At 45.2% G+C, this 21,661-nt stretch overlaps 1 protein-coding gene across 1 annotated transcript in view; it reads right to left on the reverse strand.

Annotated features, from left to right (window-relative positions):
- LOC146856248 (uncharacterized) overlaps positions 1-21,661 on the reverse strand; it is a 209,381-nt gene that overhangs the window by 110,666 nt on the left and 77,054 nt on the right. Inside the window, exon 3 of the mRNA XM_085654317.1 lies at positions 406-548. Within this exon, the coding sequence (XP_085510443.1) occupies positions 406-548 (143 nt within the window). The remainder of the gene's footprint in view (positions 1-405; positions 549-21,661) is intronic.

The following is a 21,661-nucleotide window of genomic DNA, read 5'->3' on the forward strand; positions in this document are numbered from 1 at the left end:
TTAACAGATAATGGTTTAGCAATTTTCCATAATTATACATTCACGGTCATGGCCTCCTTTTTCTAGATTACGTTTCCTATGAATCCCAAATCTGTGGGAGACCCTGGCAGGGCGAAGAACGCTCACTGCTGAAATAGTGCCCCTAACAGGATCTGAGGTCATCTGCCCTGGCACAGATTAAACTATCAAAGATTTTGGCACACTAGCTGTTGGCAGCCGGGTGCAACTAGTTCTCGCCGTTCCACGTGGCAGTACTCATGGAAGGGATCTCAGCACACAGCATGCGGGACTTCAGAGTACAAAAAGCGTTGGAAGTACTGTGTATACCCACTTCAGCCAACAAACCAGAGCCACATCTAAGAACATCGGAGCATCTTGCTGCAAGAATTCTGGAGCACCACTTACCTCTGAATCCCTTTGGACAGTCGCACGTGAACTGCACAGTGCCGTCGATCACAGAGTTCGTACAGATCCCTCCGTTGCGGCAGGGTCCTTGGTGGCAGGGGTCTTGGAACTGGCATCGGTCACCAATCAGCCCTGGGCGGCACCTGACAGGAAAACACAGGTGTTTAGAAGATACTGCTTTCCTATTTTAACTTCTTCTCAGCCCCTCAGGCGGACCAAAAACTAGACAGGAGCCACTCCAAACATGCTTTCTGGGTGCTGCCCATGAATTCCCACGTTATATAGCCTGCTTACTTTTGTTTATTTCCAGAAACAAGCAGTGTGGTCTGCCAAGAATTCGCAGGATGCAGTAAATTTAAAGAGCCAGATGGGATAATAAACCGCCCTTCTGATGAACTGTCCTTGCGCCCCACACAACAGGGAAGACCTGCTTCATAATAGGAAGGAGTTCCTAGTGAGTTTTTGGAACTAACATGGCCTTTTAATTCACATTCGCCACACCACATACTCAAAACATCTTCCAGAAGCCTCCTCTCCTCCGACTGATGGACAAATAACGCAGGGATTCATAAGATAACTACCAAGGGAGGAAGATGAAGGCGCCTTCCACATCTAAAGACCACGATCAATCTCTCACAACGTTTGGAACACTAATCTGCTCATTTCATGCCCAAGCTGCCCATAATCCTGAAATCGATCAAGTAATCACTGCCTCTATGCAGGAAGCAAGAGAGAACCGTTACCCTTTGTTATAGGGCAATCTGCAGCCAGTTCCCCTGGCCGGTGAGCCACTACAGCAAACACAGTCCACTAAGTTGTCCAACAGTAGATGCGAAATATAATTTTACATACAAGACAAGTGAGAAAACTGTTGTTACAGCACCTAAGTGGGATCAGTATCTGACACACAGTTTACAGTCACCAACAAAGAAACTACACTTTCTGGAGAATAATTCTTCACTCTGAGGAGTCGAAACCGATGCATTGTCGAAAGGAGTCACACGCTGTAGGGTCTACTCTTGTTTCTGGTACATCAGTTCCAGTTGCCTCTCTGGGTGATGGTTCTCCCGGGAAAGAGGTTAAAGTCCCCCATGCAAGTACCCCCCCACAATGAAGAACAACCCTAACAAGATGGGCGGGGGGGGGGGGGGGGGGAGGTCACTGTCTTAAGCAGCCTTTCCACATATAAAAAAAAAAAAAAAAGAAAAAAAAAAAAATCAACCCCAGCAAGAAGTCTAGGATGTCCATCTAAGTTATCGGCTTGAATTTATAGATGGAAGAATATCTCCATCCACAAGCAAGATCAAGAACACATTTTTGCATGGATAAGTTTTCAGTTTTACCAAGGTTATTAATGAAAGCATAAAAAGAGGCAATTTTAATAAGAAAAAAGTGCCAACAAGTTGTATTACAGTTTAGCACAATGAACACATTTATCTGAGGTGCACACCTTAACGCCTCAAATAAAAATAAAATAAAAAAGGAAATGTGCAAATAGGTAAGAGTCTCTACATTGGAGTTTTATTAACTGCTCATCATTCAAGTAGCTCTGCTGTCCAAGAATACACAAACATGCTGTCTAATAAGCCTGTCAATGGATCTTCTTTAATACTACAAACAATTAGGAAAGCACAGTAAACTTATACCTCAATTGTGCAGGTGGGCGAAAGACAATTGGGAAACAAATAGCAAGATCTTCTTGGAAATTGTGTCACAAGAAGACGTGACCCACCCAATTGTGTTTTGGAATCAAGGATGTGTACTGGTCTTGAAATGTCCACTCTATTTGGGCCACTTCTCATGAAGAATACACTGGTCTTGGAAGAATGAACCATGGAACTTCCAGGCATGCTTCCCATTGGGCTTTTCAGAAGCTCACCTTCCAAACACACAGATAAGGAGAAAAATCTAACAATAGTGCTAAGATATTAAGGCAATGTGGGCATACAGCCATGGTCTTTGTGCATCATAACAACTCTGCTTCCGGAATCTGCTAACATTTTTTTACATAGATACACTTGCGACACAATCACTAGATGGTTGAATAATGCAACGCACAGGAATGTTAAATAATTTGACTTCTTAATATTGTGTTCTTGGATCAACCTGCATCACCAGACACCAAACAAAAAATCCTTCTAGGAATTCATACACGGTTTGTGCAGAAGAAAGCTATGCATTGTCAAGATGATGTGATAAAGTCGCAGGGAAGACTTTGATGCACCGTGGGAAATTGTTGAGTCGGACGACCAAGGTCAGCAATGGTAAGCTGAAATGTAGGATTCTGCTGGATATCCTGGCTAAGAGGATGAAAATGATGCCAGCTGAATTGATAATTTCTTTAGGAAATAACTATCAAACTTATGCCATCCCGGAATCCGTGTTCCAAGGTCCCGACAATGCTTACACCGCTTCAGTAAAACCACCAACAAACAGCACAAACCGAACTCGCCCCCCCCCCCCTCCATATTAAAACAAATAGGAGAGAAGGATAATTCATTTCTTAGCCCAATTTACCTGCATCAGCAAGCTGTGCTCAGCCGAGGGCAACAAACTCTTCATATTCCACACACACCATACTCAAGCCATTTTAAACCATCATTGAGCCCCTCTGCTTCCTCAGTCCAGGCAGTATCAATCTCTGGACTCAGCCCACGCCAAGAAAAAAAGGTACATGAACATGAAAAATAGGACTACAAATCCAACAACCTGACTTACCTAATGCTCACCGAATTGCCCCCAACATTAAGTGCCGAATGAGCATTGGCACTGTCATGGAAAGATTCAAAACCAATGTCCTGCATTCAAACCCTGAAAGACTAGTTGTTAATACCATCCACTTCCTTATAAGAGAAAGGACAAGCACCACTCTTCTGTTCCACACTGCAAACATAGGCGCACATCCTCAAAATGTCATGCTCTACCTCTACTCCAGGTATATTGGCAACTGGCCCAAACTCTGCTTTATTTTTTTTTTATTATTATTATTTTATTTTTTATTTTATTTTATTTTTTTAAATCAAAGATGCCAAGCACCTCTGTGCATACCTGAAGGCATTGGAGAACTACTTCAACACAGTAAAAAGCATCAACTGTGGACGGGAAAGATGGAGGGAGGATAAACAGGGAGGAAAAACAGATAAAAATTATCTTAGTTGAAAATGTTTGGCAGGTGACAGTGATGACCATCACGTACAGTACTTGAACAGTGGATTACGTGGAGGTCTTCCGTTCAAATGTGAATGCATACGCGATGCAAACCCTGTCGCGTCAGGCATTCAAACAAAACATCAATCGTGATATTCTAACAGATTCTGACTGCAATCTATCCATTTATTTCCCTTTGAACTGTGCCGTTGTTTCGAACTACAACATACATGTTTCACCCCCAAGACTACTGTTTTTTTGTTTAAGTTTTTGTAAAGGCTTGTACGTAAGTGATGCACGGTATGTATTTTTAAATGTCTACTTAAATCTCGTGGTTGATAAATGAATATTCAAGTGCAGCCCTCCAAATAACTCTAGTGTACATGAATGTCAATGGTTCTCGTCACTGTGTGTGTAGTAAAGGCAGAATATTTTACATTTTAAACCTGACAAAGGTCCTTCAAAATAAAAGCCCATGTGCTCCACACGTGCTATTCGGAAATACATTAAATGTATATCGCCATTCAAGGAGATTAGCACACAGCAAATAACAAATACATAAAATTGCTGTCAAGTCTACGTTGTTGCATGTACTTCATGCACACTGGTTATTCGCATAACCACACCGAGACCTATTCAAGTAGCTCTCCAGTCAGTGCTTTCAATTAACAGGTGCCGTCAGGAACAGAGTAAACGCCCTTTATTTTTATTATTTAAAAGGGAGAGCATCGGCACTTCTCAATAGATATGCAATACTTTTAATGGGAGCATACAGTCGCTCCTTAGCAGCAAAACGGGTACTTCGGGATAGTGAGTGCTAGTCCTTCTGGTATTCCTAGTTTTTTGCCCTGAGCTGCTTCCTAAGGGCAGCACTTTATGCCGTTACAAATTACTACTTTTCAACCATTCCTAAAAATACTCAGGGAATGTATAACTTTTACACTATTGTGACAACTTCACCGATATGGCACTGCCCAACATTGTGAAATACAAACCATAAATAATCTGTTTTTCCCCATATTTTGAGTATTTTTTTGTTCTTGTACAAGTCAAGGCTAGGTCCTTAATGTGAGGTGCCCACTACCTCCCGGGAATTGAAATTAAGCCCCTAATCGCTCCCTGGCCTGAAAGTGCCACCTTGCATCTCTTCCACTGCTGGTGATCCCATCGTATCGTCATGCAGTCTGCGGAAGCTGAGGCCCTTTCTTGAACTGCCCGTCAAGCTGCAACAGTCATTACACTGAAGTTATTCTCCTCACCCTCAAAAATATCATTGGGTTTGGATTGCGGTTTTAACCATAGCGGGTGTTAACCAGGACATCAAACGATACATTAGACCTAACCCAAAGTCCTATCTAGCCTTCACTTGCATCTCTCGGATTATCAGCTGGCTCCACTTGCGGCCTCCCCTCATCCTTGAGGCAGAGCCGCGTACAGCACTCTGCTCTTCTTAGAGACCATGTGGTCAGCTAGATCCATCGCTAGGGAACCAGCCAGAGAACGCCCAGCACTAGACCAAGAAACCCACCAGTACCAACTGGTCTCAGAAATCTGTGCTATTCAACTCGTTTCATCCCACAGTGGGCAGGGAGCGCGGCATTTGCTACCACCCGAGTAAAGAACTGATTGAGTGAGTAAAGAAACATTTTCCCCCCTCATATTTTACAAATTACTTGATGAGTTGCCACGTTACAAACTTGAACACGGCTGAGTACACGGTTTCTGTACAACACAGCGGGTAACAGGCTGGAAGTTGATCAGATCTGTGTAGAGGATTTTCAACTATTAAATTCAGATCAGCCAATGAATGAAATAATTTATAGTTCGCTCACATCACAAGCACACCAAACATGTCCTTTCTTCAAGAAGGAAAGTTCGAGAAATTACATACAACAATGCCTATGCGTTCTGCTTATGCTCAAAAACAAATCAAAATGACACAAAGGAAGGAGCCGAGTGTCCACACAGAACAAAGGTAACCAAAGTATCAAGCTATCATGTTCCATCGAGCGGCATTTCAGTTATCAGATATGACAGTGTTTATTCAGCAGTCTTTTTGTTTCTTTGCTGTACATGTTATCTGATTTTTCTATTTATTTAAAAATGCCTATACCTGTTTTCTGACGTCTTATTGAGGCCTCGAAGATTTTCAAGCGGTCAAGTATTTACCATGTGTGCACACTATATTTCCAAGATTGACTTTCAGCAATATAGTAACCTGAATGTTTGCAAACAGCTAACGTGTGTCCCCAGCCTCACTGAGCGAGCATTCAATGTGCGTCATCCGAAGATGGGGTGTCTAGGACTCCAAAAACTTACCCGTGGCACCACGGCTGCATTTTATTTCCACTTAGTTTAATTAAAGTGATTAAAAGCTACAGTGGTTTAATGTTTGCCGTGGAGTAACCTCCATTCAACATGTCGTTGCAGTCAATCTTATCGGGCACGCCTTCTTCCATTTACCAGCTCAGTTGATAAACAGAAGTGCACTTTACAGAGCACAGTAAATAAATACTCTAAGCACAAGGGCACAGATAGAGTAAAAGTATAAAAATAAATAAATAAATAAAAGAACAAAACAATCATTGCTTTTATTTTGATTCTGGGCGGTGAAGAATATACTCGGGTGAAAAGTACAGTCAGACATGTTGCTCGTCCTATGCACAGACCGTGAAGTAGGCGTCAATAAAGTCACTAAGATAGTAGGGACCCAACTGCAGGACTAGCTTCACACGCCTGCGACGCGCCAGGAAACTCGCACGGGTGAGTGACAGTACGCTTTACAAATACATACAAGACAACATAACACGCCAGGGTCAGTACTTCGCCTGTGAGGTCTCTGCACTGAGGCGCGCTCTTTTTGGCGGTACCATGGAGCCACCAGACCATCCCTATCGAAGCCCTGTGGGGGGAGCGCTCTGAGAATGCGCGAGACTGCAGACCATAGACTCGTTCACCTGCTCTTACAGGGCAGCCTTGGGAGTGCATAACACGTGGCTTCTGAGTTCAAAGTGAGGCTGTGCAGGGCCTCGACACGGGAAGGGATGAGGACCAGCCTGACGAGGTCTGCCACCTCCTGAAACTTACATCCTGGCTAGGTAACCTACCGCCATAGCCAGCGGCCACGGGCCCTCCTCGTGCGAGATCTGCCAATCCCCGACCAGCTGGACGGGATACGGTCGCGCGCCTCCTCGTGCCGCCACCGCGCGCACATACACTTTGCACGACAGCAATGCTTGGAATGGGGCGGATTTCCTGACAGCGAAGCGGCAACAGCTGAAACAATCTGAGGATTAACGTTAAATCGGTGACACCGAGAGTGACAGGTGCAGCCGCCGGAGGTGAAGACACGGGCTAATTATCAATAGCAGGGAGGGGGCCGACAGACCACTTCAACCCCCCCCCCCCCCGCCCCCCACCACCACCACCAACACCACCAGCCAAGAGTTTGTGATCCAGGCGAGCGGCAGGATGGGGAGAGGTAGCACAGTCTGGTTCACCCTAGAAATCTGGGGGCAACCGAGCGTGCCTGCAAAAAACATTAAAAAAAAAAAAAAAAAAAAAAAATCAAGGCAGAGAGGGGGGGGGGGGGCGCTGTATGGCCAAGAGGGGTGTGGGGGAATCACCCCATTCAACCTCAACATATTTCAATGGTTAGAGGCATAAACCAGCCACGAGAACCCGCCAGATATGTGATAGGCACAGAGGTGGGTGGCGTGCACTGCAAGATCAGCCGTACAGAGGGAGGGTCCAGCGGGCCTTGTTGTGGCAGTGTTTGTGCAGGCCTGGAAGGGCGGGGAGAAAGTGCGGGCTTTCTGCACAGTGCAGATGGGATCAGTTAAAGCAACTCCATTTAAGCCGCACAGCTTGTTCACATCAAGCGTGGAGAGCAAAGCGTAGCTCCAATTTCACTCTCCGAGGACAATGCAGCATGGTTTTCCCACACTGCAGACCCTCCTCCAAAGATGCCGCCAAAACTAAACCAACATTCCCACAGGCTGCCGCTGGGACCACCTGACCAAATCCATCTCCTACTCTGAAAGGAGCGCACCAGTGTTCACCAGATTTAACACTTGGGGGGGGGGGGGGGTCAAGCCCAAGAAGGCCAGAAGACTTGTGTGCCAAGCAATGCTGGCTAGCCACACAAGGTCTGGAGACGGCAGGGCCAAGTAAAGCCAGCCAGAAGGCAGGTGGGCCGAGCAAGACCAGCTATAAAAATGGGTGGTGGGAGTATGGCGAGCTGGAAAATGGATGGGCCGAGCAAGGTCAGCCAGAAGGAAAATAAGGGTGGGCCGAGCAAGGTCAGCCAGAAGGAAAAAAGAGTGGGCCGAGCAAGGTCAGCCAGACGGAAAAAAGGGTGGGCCGAGCATGGGCAGCCAGACAGAAAAAAGGGTGGGCCGAGCATGGACAGCCAGACAGAAAAGAGGGTGGGCCGAGCATGGGCAGCCAGACAGAAAAGAGGGTGGGCCGAGCATGGGCAGCCAGACAGAAAAAAGGGTGGGCCGAGCATGGACAGCCAGACAGAAAAAAGGGTGGGCTGAGCATGGACAGCCAGAAAAATAGGTTGGCCAGAGCATGGACAGCCAGACAGAAAAAAGGGTGGACCGAGCATGGACAGCCAGACGGAAAAAAGGGTGGACCGAGCATGGACAGCCAGACGGAAAAAAGGGTGGACCGAGCATGGACAGCCAGACGGAAAAAAGGGTGGACCGAACATGGACAGCCAGACGGAAAAAAGGGTGGACCGAGCATGGACAGCCAGACGGAAAAGAGGGTGGACCGAGCATGGACAGCCAGACGGAAAAAGCATTGAAAATGCAATAGGTCTCGCCCTTGTTTAAGGTAAAGCAATTCGGTTTGTAATTAGGTGGCTTTTTAGCTTTTCTTTTATTAGTGACTTTCAAACTTTCATGTACATAACATGCATATGTATGCGTATATGTATGTATGCATATATGTATGCATTTATATCTGTATTTATATAGATATATATATATACACACACAAATTCATATGCATAATATATATATATATATATATATATATATATATATATATACATAGACATATATGTGCACATGTGTGCAGGTAGAGTGAGAGGAGTAGAGAGTAGAAAGTGAGTAGTAGAGAGTGAGTAGTAGAGAGTGGAGTGAAGAGTAGAGTAGAGTGAGTAGTAGAGAGTAGTCGAGAGTGAACACCACTGCCTTTATGTACATATACTGATGTCAGTACAAACATACACACACGCGCTCATCACACACACCTTTACTCGCATTTATACTCGTGCACTCTCCGCTGACACGCGCACAAATGTATATAAAGCAACACAAACAGTTTTCAATCACCTTTTGGTTTACACCATCTCAATTTTATCCTTAACTGTCCAGATACCCAACTCATCTCCACTGTATGCTTGACAAATCTTACCTTAAATAAGCATGAATGTCAATCAGATTGCAAACATTTCGACGAAAAGGTAAGGTATTGGGTTGCCATGGCAGCACAAGCGCAAAGGGGCCCCCGAAATAGCACTTCTCCTTTCCTGAAGTATTTAATATTGTCAACAAGCATTGGCTATGTCAAAAGGCTTACGTAATCACTATAGCGGTGACAAAAGCAATCAAATAAGCCAGCTGCAGTGAATAATAATTTGTTTTGAAAATCAATTACTCGCACAGTGCGTATACAAGGTATGGATGAGAAATAAACGTGCGCAGATGTACAAACAGCTTTTTATGCATTCCAAAGGAGGCCCAGCAATAGAGAACAGGAGCTGGCTAAGCAAGTAAAGCTCTATTAAAGGAGCTCCCTATGAACAGACTTAAGGGAGAGGGTGATCACATTATAAGTGTGCGGATCCTTGATCTCGTGGATTTATGGACCAACTCCCTTATTGCTACACAGACATCTGCCGTCTAGTGACATTGCAAGGGCGGTCAGATTGTGCCTACGTATTATTCAGCTGATGAGTGGGTGTGTTACAAATCAATAAAAAGAATCATCATGGCCACTGCAGCATAGAAGTTTGCAAAAAAAAAAAAAACTCCATCGTTCTTCTCCTATGCTTTGCCACAATGTGGAGCATTTTTTCAACAATACTAAAAGCACAACACAGCGTGGCACTAAATAATGTGCATATGCTCATGTTGTGCAGTATTCTAAAAAATTGATATGCCCAGCGGCATTATGCTCCCACGCAGAAACCAATTAGTGAACTGACAATAACAAGTGCCATCCCATGAATGATCTACGTGGTCAGTTCTTTTTTGTGCAAGGAAAAAAACAGGTAGATGAATTGAAGACGCAGTAAGATCAGTCTTTACATTGATTTAGTTTGGATTCTGGACGGTACATAAAAACCAAACTAATTTACCTATAATACATTTATCCTAGGTAGCAAATCCCTAAAATGCCCTCATTCGCTCTCGGCCACAGAACCAACGTAAATTAACTCCTAGGAGCGCTTGAAGGTCACCCACTTCACTGAAAACGCTATATTTCTACCGACTCAACTGAAGCACAAGTATTCAAAGCTTTGGTGAAGCCCCACGTTAGGTCCTGCTCTTAAAGGCCCAGGATGTACACTACAGATTGGTTGCATGAATTCACATCCAAATGATCTTCAAAGTCCTTGCTTGCAAAACAAAACTGGAAAAACAAGCATTGTTAATACTGGTCTAGTCTCCTGTGGGCAGGTACATACTGGGTTGAAAACTGACCCTTACTCTTCACAACCACACGTCTATCCAGACGACCACTGGTGAAAAAAACGTATGTGCCAATGAGGCCTGCAATGGAAGCACACAGTAAACTCCGATAATCCAGGAGCTCACCTGGTCTGTGGCGACAGTTCAAAATCAGATGCCAAGCAGACACCTGTTGGCTACAGGTGATTTATGCAGCACTCTGGTTCTACAATGGGTCAAGACGTGAAACATTCAGAGTCCAACATCCCCAAGCATGTTAAGCTGCGCTTCCCCCTCCTGGGTTAGAAACTGGTGTCAAGCTGCAGACACAGGCTTTCCGTATTTAATAAAGCATGGTCAGGTACTTCATGTACCGTGTTTTAGACCTTACACTCCTTATTGATAGGCCTCCAATCTCACTGAATTTGACGGGAAAATCCTAATGGACAAGCACAGGGCACAAACAGTTCAAATCCTAAGGACGCGACAGTTCTACATTCCTTTCGAGAGGATTAACAATACAGCAGAAGAATCCGGACCCTGCCCTGTCACACCAAACCCTTTTCTACAGTAGTACATGGAGTAGAACAGGCAAGTGAGGATTGCTTCCCTCCTTTGGTTAACCCCCAAACCTCCCACAATATGTCCAAACATTCCAGCTGTAAGCGGGTTCGGGGATTTTAGGCATCAAGACAGCCAAGACTACCACACCTGCCGAACAGCACGTTTTCAGGTGGCCAGGTTCCATAGTCAAATGCTGGCGGGGCCAACTTAGCCATTTACTCTTCAATCTAATAACATCCAATGTATTAAGTAGGGTAAATATGTTTTTTCAAAGTGCAAAACAGTTAAGCAGCTTTATCACTAACACTCATTGTTTAGCTATTAATTGAGAGGCAGTATTTTATTAAGTCATCAAAAAAAATACTGAGCTTGCATTGTGCAAGGGCTGACGGAACCAGGATGTCTTTAATTTTACTCGCTAAGCAACAACCTTTCCGATGTTTCACTGCGCTGAGATTAAAGATAAATAAACCCGGGCCGTAACTGAAGGACGCGCACACAACACCTTAAACCCAGGAGGTAAAGCGGCGAGGAATGCTCGGAATGCAGGGGCCATTTTCTTTCCAGAGGGACTCTAAACTTCGCAGATCTCAGAGGCCGCTCGGGGAGAATCGAATTTTCGAAGAAACCCGACTACCGCAAAAGCTTACTATTTCTCCTTAGAATCGATCACAGGCATTCGAGCTATTGGGGGCGAGGGGTCCATGTACACGCCCCCAACCTGTCCGTATCCGATTCTCTTCGCCCGCCTCCCGAAGAGGCACAGGCAATAGAGACAAGCACGCTCCGCTTTCACGTTTTTGTCTGTCGTGAAAGCTTTCTTGTCTTTATGGGGCCATGTGTTTTGAAACACATTGCCCCATAAAGATAAGAAAGCTTTCACGGCAGAAGGACGGCAGACAAGCCCGTCCAAATGGGACAGCTCAGAAAGCCGAACTAAAACGTCACCAACACCTCTTTTCCAATGGCTGGCCACAGTTTAGCATAAACGGTGACGTTGGCCAATGGAAAAGAGGGGCAGGGCTTAATGCCCTTTACAGAAAACACCGCAAATCATTCAATCTCGCCAGCAAGAATGCGCATGTGCGCAGCCCACGCCAGGCGAGACCTAAAGAAGGGTGGACCGAGCAAGGCCAGCCAGCCCGAAAAAAGGGTGGGCCGAGCAAGGCCAGCCAGACGGAAAAAAAGGGTGGAGCAAGGCCAGCCAGATGGAAAAAAGGGTGGGCCGAGCAAGGCCAGCCACAAACAGATAAAAGCATGGCCAGCCCAAAAAATAAAAAAAAAGTGGTCAGAGAATGGCCAGCTGAAAAACAGAGGGGCTGAGCAAAGTCAGCAAGAAAACGAATAGGAACCCTAGGAGACGCTAGAAGACGAGTGGGCAAGGCAAGACCAGGAGACAGATGGATAGGAATAGCGCGGCTGAAACACAAGGAATGAGTATGGCCTGGCAGTAGAAAACTGCTATTTGAAGCAATGCTGGGGTGATTGTTCAGGTAAAATGGACAGACAGGAGCCAGACCAATTAAAGAAAAAAAAATGGCTGATACCATAGTTCAGGCGGACACTAATTGGGCAAGCAACGTGAAATCAGAAAAATTGTAGCTCAAACAAAGTTGGAGTGAGGAGATTATATGACAACTAAGGCCTGGAGATTAAGGGCCAGAGGTACAAAGCATTTTTCCAGTTGAAAACGAAAACGAATTGGGCTGTTTGCGACTGTAAAATGCTTTTTCAAATGTACAAAATGTGATTCGGTAACTTGCTATCATATCGCATTTTGCATTTGCGGTCTGGTATTTGGAGGGGGTGTTTAGGGCACACTGTCTAAATACCAAATCGGTATGGTATGTATTACTGTTTTGTATCCGAATTCCGGTCACAAAACTAATATTTTACCACTAGTTTATAACTGGTGGTAATCCATTCGCAATGGGGAAGGGGTCCCAATGGGACCACTTCCCTTTGAGGACCTAAATATATTTTTTAGGCACAGGCAGTGTTCCCACGGACTACTGCCTACTCTTAAACTGAAACTCCAAGGTCTCATTTTTTTCTTTTTAAACGCTTTCTGTATTCCTTTTACGGAAAACGTGCTGCAATTAGAAAAGAAAAAAAAAAAAGATTGCTTTATTAAAAAGCCATTACAGACATGGTGGTCTGCGGACCTCAGCAGACCACCACCCCTGTGATGGCGGTGAATCCTAACGGATCGCAAAGTGCTACCCAACTCATTAATATTCATGAGGTAGGTCGATTTGCGACCTACAAGGAATCCCTAAATGAAACGCAATGAGTTTCATCCATTAGAAATACTGATTTTCTTATTGCGATTCAGAGAACAATCGTAATTAGAAAACTGTATTCCTAATGTTTGTACATCTGGCCCTACAGTCTGGCAGGTTAAAGTAGGGAGATTTGTAACACACTAAGAGTTAAAGGAGAAGGGTAGGTGAGCCTGGTTCAGACCTCAAAGCAGGAAGGAAGTAATCAAAGTAGAGTGGGGGGCAGGGGCTTGGTAATCCAGGTGGCAGGAAAAGGACAGACCTGGCAAAGTGGTGGAAGGCAAAGTGGTGGAAGGCAAAGTGGTGGAAGGCAAAGTGGTGGAAGGCAAAGTGGTGGAAGGCAAAGTGGTGGAAGGCAAAGTGGTGGAAGGCAAAGTGGTGGAAGGCAAAGTGGTGGAAGGCAAAGTGGTGGAAGGCAAAGTGGTGGAAGGCAAAGTGGTGGGCTGTGCAAGCGCGAGAGTAAAGGATGGGATAGCAAACCAGTGCACAAATGTGTGAAACAGGCAGCGTTGGGAGACAATAGAAGGTAGGTTTTTTTTTTTGGGGGGGGGGAGCATCTATCAATGATCTCTTCTGAACCCCACTTCATCATCAATACCAGTTGCCAAGCAACCCATACCTTCCTCTTTCCTAACCTTAAACACTAGTTTTCCTGCAGCTGCAGCACCAGTGTAATGTTAAAGCGGTCTCTTGGTTGGGCCCTATTCGTTCTGTAAACCTCAAACCCTTGGCAGAATGTTTCAGTGGAAACAGCAACCCTAATGCAACACTGACTAAGGCACTAACTGCCTGTTCAGTAGTGTGCGACTCGCTTACGAGAGGTCCCTCGGATAACTACCACCCGCACCACCCGCTGCTTCTCTGCAGTCCTCAGTGGTGGCGTTTTCTAGCAGAAGCTAAAGCCTGGGATCAACCTCTGCACCCCCTGCATCGCCTATCGTGAACACATCCACACACAGCTTTATTTCACACAGTGCGAGACCCTGAAATGGATCATGTCCATCGTGTGCACCACACAACGTAGCCCTTGCCTACAGCTGTGACCTTAAAAGCCTTGTAGAAACCGGTGCATCTTTTTCGGTCTGAAATGAAAATGAGAACACCTTGCAGTCTTTCCAAACTTTCTAAAACGAACATATGGGAACTTCAGAGCTTTCGCCTCCAAACCCATACAGGCTATACCACGGAGTCTCACTTAAGAAACATGGGGACAGGCTTCCAAGTAGAAGACTTCAACGTTCCAGATTTAACTTGTATTGGCATTTTTCTCAAACATGGCTACTAAGCCAACACATGCTTATTAGAACCCTCCAGCCCTCGAGTACTTTGAACAAAGTCTCATCTCTGTGGATGCTGAAAGGATTTCTTCTAATGGATCAACAGTAAAAGCAAGAAGGAAGGATGTAGAGGGCACTCCACGGACGTCCTCTTCCAAAACAAAATGTATACGCGACTTCCAAATCTTTTACTTTAAGCAGGAGCCGAATAAGCAATTGGTCCAGACTTGGCTCTTCAGCTTCAGAACAATCACAATAAATTTGCCACTAATGCAACTACTTCCACATTAGGGAAATAAAAATCGTTTGAGAAGCCAAAAATGCACCTCTTCAAGAGTGTGCTTCTCCTCAAGGGTGACCCCAAAAGTCACCTTGGAGACACTCTGAGGCAAGGGAGTAACTTAAAATACCCCCCACTTCAAATCCATACCTCGAATGCCATTGGGTGAGCGAAGCGATTAAGCCCTACCCACTCTATATGAGGCCCCTTATTACCACCTTCCATTCATCTTTAAACCTTTCCTGTATACATCTGTCACTCCATCTTTTCATCTGTCCTTTCACCAATTCATCCATTCCCCTTTCATTATTATTTTTTCATCTATCCATCATTCCACTCACACTTCCAAACATTCATAAATCCTTTTACCCATTCATTCATAAATCTACCAATTCCCCCTCCTTTTATCAATCCAGCAATCCATCCTTTCACACCTCCATCCAGGTGACCTTTCATCCATTCACCCATTCATCCAGAATTATAATTCCAGCCACTTTCTTTCTCACACGTTCAAATATTGTTTTATCCATACATACATCAGACCATTCGCCGTGCATCCATCCATCCATCCTTTCTAACCTTTCCTTCTCCACAGTTCCTTCATTATTTTCATATGCCCTTCATTTCACTCTTCCTTCCAGCTCTCTCCTCTTTCCCTTCATTTCTTTGTTGTACTTAACTTTCCTTGCTTGACACCGTTATCAGTGTCCCATATTTCTAAGAGTTTGTCTGCATAGATGCAGACAAGAAAGGTTCACAAATAACTGAGTGTCAACACCACCCCCTGCAAGGGGGTGGGGGGTCACGACGCAAGTGCTTGGAGAATTTTTTTTAATTTTTTTAAAAGAAAACCTAATTTCCACCCCACAACATTGCTAATACAAAGGCCAAGTAAAGAGTGTTCCACCCTTATTGAGATTCATTAACAAAGGCCAAGTAAAGAGTGTTCCACCCTTATTGAGATTCATTAATATATGCTTACGGTCCAGACACATTTTGTATTTTCCTCCAGAGGAGCACCCATCTCCCATTACTGGTGAAATGTTCTGGGATGAAGACTTGGAAAACATTCACATGTGATTCAATCTCCCTCCAAACCTTAAGCCTGCAAACTAATTCCAACAATAGAGGATGTTTTACACACTGAAGCAGCCAGCGCAAATCTCTTCAATAGGTTTGTGTTTCCATCCATAAAGTGTCAATGCCCGTGACGTCTCAAGTACTCCTGAAGAAGGAGCCATACAAGGATGTACACCGACCTGGCCGTCGGTGGGTATAATTCAATACAGCACAGCAGAAGCTGTAAAACCAGTGGGATATGGAAGAAGATATCCGCACACAACTGCCACTCTGGTAGTTGGGTTAGTTCAGGGAATGGTACTGTGAGGGGGCCTATTTAGGGTATAATTCTGTCACTATGTCAATTTGTGTTCGTTTCACCCGTTGACGCCGTGCTCGAAAGAATCATTTTCCCACGTTTTCAAGTGTTTTGTGGAGAGCAAGTGGTTTGGGATGTGTTCTTCGGGATTGGCTGGGTGTCTGCCAAAGTCTGTAGTTCTAAATTCGAACCGACTTGACGCAATGTATTTTCTACTTGACAGTATACTCAGGACGGCTTATGGATGGTGTGTCCCTGCAATGCTACACAGGGCAATAGGAGCTGCAGGACTGGGACAGTCCTGAACTCTGCACTCTCCATCCCAAGAAGCCGGTTCAAATGCAGCAGCCAATCCCACTGGTGACCAGTCACTCACCATGTGCTGCCCGACTTCCATGAGCCCCTCAAAGCAATCCACGTAACCGTTCTTCTAGGTGCACACAAGTGTCAAGCCCCAAAACCAAGTTTATCCAAGGGAGTTCTGATGGACAAGAGGAGTCCTTTAAGCTGGGGCTTGGAACAATCCTTACTAGCCAACTCAAAGTCATCAAGTAAAGCATGCAAGGCACTCAGTAACTGAACTTCTAGTAGCAGAGGGAATGCGATGGACAAACTTTATCGGTCCCAAGAAACCACACTGACTTTTCTAGCATTCACATAGCTCCTGGATGCGCTAGATGACCAATTATCAGAAATCTTTACCTCCATACGGCATCAGAAAATTCTAAGGTGAGATCTACAAATTGTGCAATGGTCGGTGCACCACAGGTTACTCAACATAACCTTGGCTACTAAGGCCTACCTTCCCAGGTCGAACTATGTGGCTAACCTTCACGTCTACCTCCCCTCCCCCACTGCCCCGAATCCTTAAGGAGTCCTACCTCGGCAGGAGCTCTCAGAGCAATAAATGTACTTTGAAAAATAAGAACCCATGCACTGGGGAAGGATGGGTTTTCTTGTTTTTGGGCACAGAATTGCATCCATGCCCCTGGATGGAAAGTATCATTCACAAACAAAGAACTCCCATCAAACAGAAGCTGTGGCGCCCACAGAATCCCCAGTAAAAGGGCCTTGGAAAAGTCGGTCCTTACGCTCCACACCTCCTACCTCCCCCCTTCAGCGCAGGTCCCTGGTGCAGAGTTCACAACATCGAAAAGCAGTTTAACCATGCCTCAGTTTTGCCATTTCTCAGTGTGAGCAATAATAGGGGTTATTACTATGCCTAATATATTTAAACGCATCAACCGCAGAAGAGTGAAATGCCAAATCAAGCCCTGTCAGGCTGAGACATCGCCAGGGAGCACTTTACTCACTGTCCTACCTTGCCAGATTTTTGTTAGGTCTCGCCTGACCCAGCACATTCGTTGGTCTGGCGAGACTTTTTGAGAGGGCTCCAAAAAGTGCTACCAGGCCAGCCTAGAGCTACAGTGCATGTGCGCGTGTGCCACGCTTGACCGCGATTACCTTAACTTTCGCGGCCGCGCGGCCGCTTGGCATAGCCAATAGGTCTCGTTTTTGGGACCTTATAAGTATTTAGTTATGCAACTGTTGCATGGCTAAACACTTATAAGGTCCCAAAGGCGAGACCTATTGGCTATGCCAATGCTTGTTTTTCTATGGTCTAATTAGAAGTGTCATCTGCCCACCTGGCATGAGCTATCCAACGCGGCCGCGAAAGTGATCGCGATCAACATCAAAGCGGCCGTGCGGCCGCTAAAGTAATCGCGGAAAAGCACGGCGCCCGCCCGCGCACATGCACTGTAGCTCTAGGCTGGCCTGGTAGCACTTTTTGGAGCCCTCTCAAAAAGTCTTGCCAGACCAGCGCATGCGCTGGGTCAGGCGAGACCTAAAAAAATGTAGGTGATAGTTTTTAACAAAACTGAAACCGTCACACTGCGTAGAATCGATACTATGGACACAAGTCGAAGGTTGTACGGCATCCCTCCACTATTTTTAGAAAGGGTACTCCGTGCCCCTTAGTTCTAAAATGAGAGGTACTGCAGCTTCTTGTATCTGTAAACACTGTAATCCTGTAATCTAGCCTTGGAACCACTACTCCACTTGCTGCCTACCCTTTATTTGAGGGAATGGCCCAGTAAAAGGAGGGGGGTTGTTTTATGGTTTAATCTCTTATCTTTCAGAGCAAAGAACTCGTCACCATTAACCTTTCTATAGTTTAACGAACTGCACTTTTAAAGCAGGAAGCCAATGTGCATTAAAAACACGTTTATGGTTTAAAAAAATAGACACCACATTTTGTTTACTCACTAAAAGCAGTTTGAAAATGGAATTTACAAACTTCACGTGGTTGCTTAAAATTTGTAGTCCGTTTCAGTCAATTACGAGCTCAATAACACCTTTAATAGGGGGAAAAAATACCTGTGACTTATAAAAAGTGAATCCAAAAAAATGTTCCTTCATATTTCATTGCGTTTATGCTAATTTGTTGTTTCTGTAAAATAGACCTTTGGTCTTTTAGATAAGGATTACGAGGGCATGGTATCACTTGTGATGTCACTTCCTGCATTGCCATTTGTGATTTGCACACGATAACTAGTGCCCCACTATTCTCCTTTTGGACTTGAGCCCTGCTTTTACTGGTTAATGATTTAAACTAGCCACTGCATCTTAGCCAAACATTGTCAACGTTTAAGGAGAGACTGGAGAAAGACACCAGAATGGACAGTCTCAAAGCTAGGCCACCCCAATCCAGTTGCAAATATTCAACTAATCCACATACCCCCATAACTGCAATGGCCAGGACTTAAAATGTCCTTTTACAAGTAGATGCATATATAGCCACCAACTGCTCTGAGACCAGGGAGACGGAGAAAGTCACAGAACAGGGCATGTGTAGGCGGTCTCACAGTGACGTATTCATCTGCTGTGGAGTCGAGAGTGAAGTCCACAAATCTGTAATTGAGTAGCTTGCATCTTCAGTCATGCTCTGGTCTGTAAAACATACAATACCCACAAATAGCCCGTCAACAAGTATGATTTTTCCAAACAGGCCGACAATTAGAGAACTGACCAGTTTTTGTTCATGTGGATGCAGCTGAACTGTGATGTTATGTTAGGTGTTCCTGTAAAGCGCACGATTACCACAGATGCATTGAAGCTGCACCATATTGAACAGAGGAGTAATCTAAAACACAGCTAATTTAAGAAGCATGGTAAAAAGCTGTGGTCTTCTTCCAAACACACACACTAGCACCGTTTTTAGGTCTCGCGTGACCCAGCGCATGCGCTGGTCTGGCGAGACTATTGAGAGGGCTCCAAAAAGTGCTACCAGGCCAGCCTAGAGCTACAGTGCATGTGCGCGGGCGCGCGCCGACGCGTTTCACCGCAATTACTTTCACTTTCGCAGCCGCTTTGATGTTTGATCGTGATCGCGGGCGCGATCACTTTCACTTTCGCGGCCGCACGGCCGCTTTGCATAGCCAATAGGTCTCGCTTTTGGGACCTTATAAGTATTTAGTTATGCAATTGTTGAGTGGCTAAACACTTATAAGGTCCCAAAGGCGAGACCTATTGGCTATGCCAATGCTTGTTAATCTTTGCACCCCTTCGCTTCCCACTAACATCACAAATGTACTTCAGGACAAAGCCACTCACTATTATTTAAAGGAGGAGAGTTTTATTCTTTAAGGCAACTATTGCCAAGGACTAGAGAACATCTCCAAGATGCAAGATCTGGCAAAGAAAGAGGCGCTTACTGCAACCTCCCACCGGCATTCTTAATGTGGTAGAGTTGACTTTCTCCTTGCCTTAAAGAGAGTGTGACCGAGGATTTTAAGCAACACCCCCTCACCATGGTAACTTCACAAATGCTGCAGGGACTCCAAAAGCCCACCAATCAAAGCCTAAACATTAGCTGGTATGCCATCAGAAACCAGGGATTTACAAATCCGAGCAGCATGATGCAAATCTATGCCTACAACCAAAAGAATAAAATCCAATCGTATCAAGCAAAAGGTCAGATCAGAGGCGGTGAAAACATACAAGAATGACTACAAAAACAAGCCCATGGCAAAAAAATACAACAAATTAATGGTTTTATTGCAAGTTATGTCAAAGCAGCTTACTGAGCACCAGTCAAGCAGATGTGGCTAAACTTGAAAAAAAGCTATGCGACTTCCACAGGAGGTGGACATACTGGACTTCAGAAGTTCTATTTGGAGAGATCAGCTTCATATGAACAGTGCCTATCCGCTCCCACACGCCAGCACCAAAGGATTATTAGAGTACTCCAGTCAATGCCATACGGAGGTGTGGATTAAGAGGAGCAAAGCAAGAACAAAATAACTAGCATGCTGCTAGTCACATGATATGAAGCGGTGTGAAGTATAATGAGAGCAGGACATGCAGTGCCAAAAAACAAGTTAATTACCTTCTGTGATGCTAATTCTGGTGGATACTCCAGCTACAGATTCCCCACCCTGTGAATATCCTTAGGCACCAAACAGGATCTGCAGTGCACTGGAAGGAGGGACCGCGCTACTCCACGTTGATGCCGTTCCACTGCATAAGTGATGAGTGGAGCCACATACAGGCGCCCTGCCATAACACACGCACATTGAAATCAGTTTCTTTCATGACTCGCACACGCCCCCCAGATGTGTAGCCCTCCAGCAAATTCTAAGAAGCAGTGAGCAGATTCCTAAAATAGAACCTTTTTAGATGGAAGGGAGACTATGACACAGAATGCGGAGGTGGCGAGGAATCTGCACTTCGATAACAGTATCCACCAGCAGGAGTGTTACCAACGGCAAGTAACTTGTTCTTCTGGTGGATACTTCTAACCACAGATTCCTCACCTTGTGAATAGACACCAAAGCCGGACCTACCCAGGTGGAGGGTCTGTGGAATGGCTCAAACCAAAATGTCCTGCAGGACCAAACAAGGAAAGTGCCCCTCCTATTATCGAAGCAGTAGTGCTGCATGAGCATGGAATGACGCCCAGGTCGCATCCTGACAGATGTCCAGAACAGGCCCTTTGCATCCTAACGCATTGGTAGCAGCCATGGCTCTGGTGGAACGAGCCCTCAGATTTCTGGAGGCTGCTTCTTAGCCAATGCGAGGCAGATCTTAAAACTATCTATCGAGGAACCTACGCTTAGAGGTATTCATCATAAATCCTCATGCTGCAAATCCCATCTCAAACAATAACATTTAGAAGCTTAAGACTTGACAGTTTGGATTTGGAAGCCTTTTTAGAATCCAAATGCAGAGCCGGAGAACAAACAGGAACAATGTGCCTTGCTGCCCAAACCTGCCACAGCTATTCAAATAGCAAGCAAGAAGAGGGTGGCAGGCATGTCACTGGCACACTCTGTTGGTTGAGACTCGATAGGACTCATAGCCCCAGAGTTTACATAGTACACCATAGAGACATCTTATTTAGCAGAGTACTAAAAAACAAAACTGCCACCAATAATGTTGTGCATGTGTGAAGCAGCAGTGTCTGATGTGCTTGCTGATGTGGGCATATAGAGCGTTCAACCAATCACAATTCCAACCGGACATGTTCAACAGAGCCACAGACTCGGCTTGGTATAGGGGCGACTGGCGCACACTCCCACCAACCAAGCTTTACATTTAACAATGGAAAATGGGATTTAATCAAGGGTGGGGGTGGGTGG

Source organism: Triturus cristatus, chromosome 4_1, assembly GCF_964204655.1.
Source record: "Triturus cristatus chromosome 4_1, aTriCri1.1, whole genome shotgun sequence".
Taxonomy (NCBI): Eukaryota; Metazoa; Chordata; class Amphibia; order Caudata; family Salamandridae; genus Triturus; species Triturus cristatus.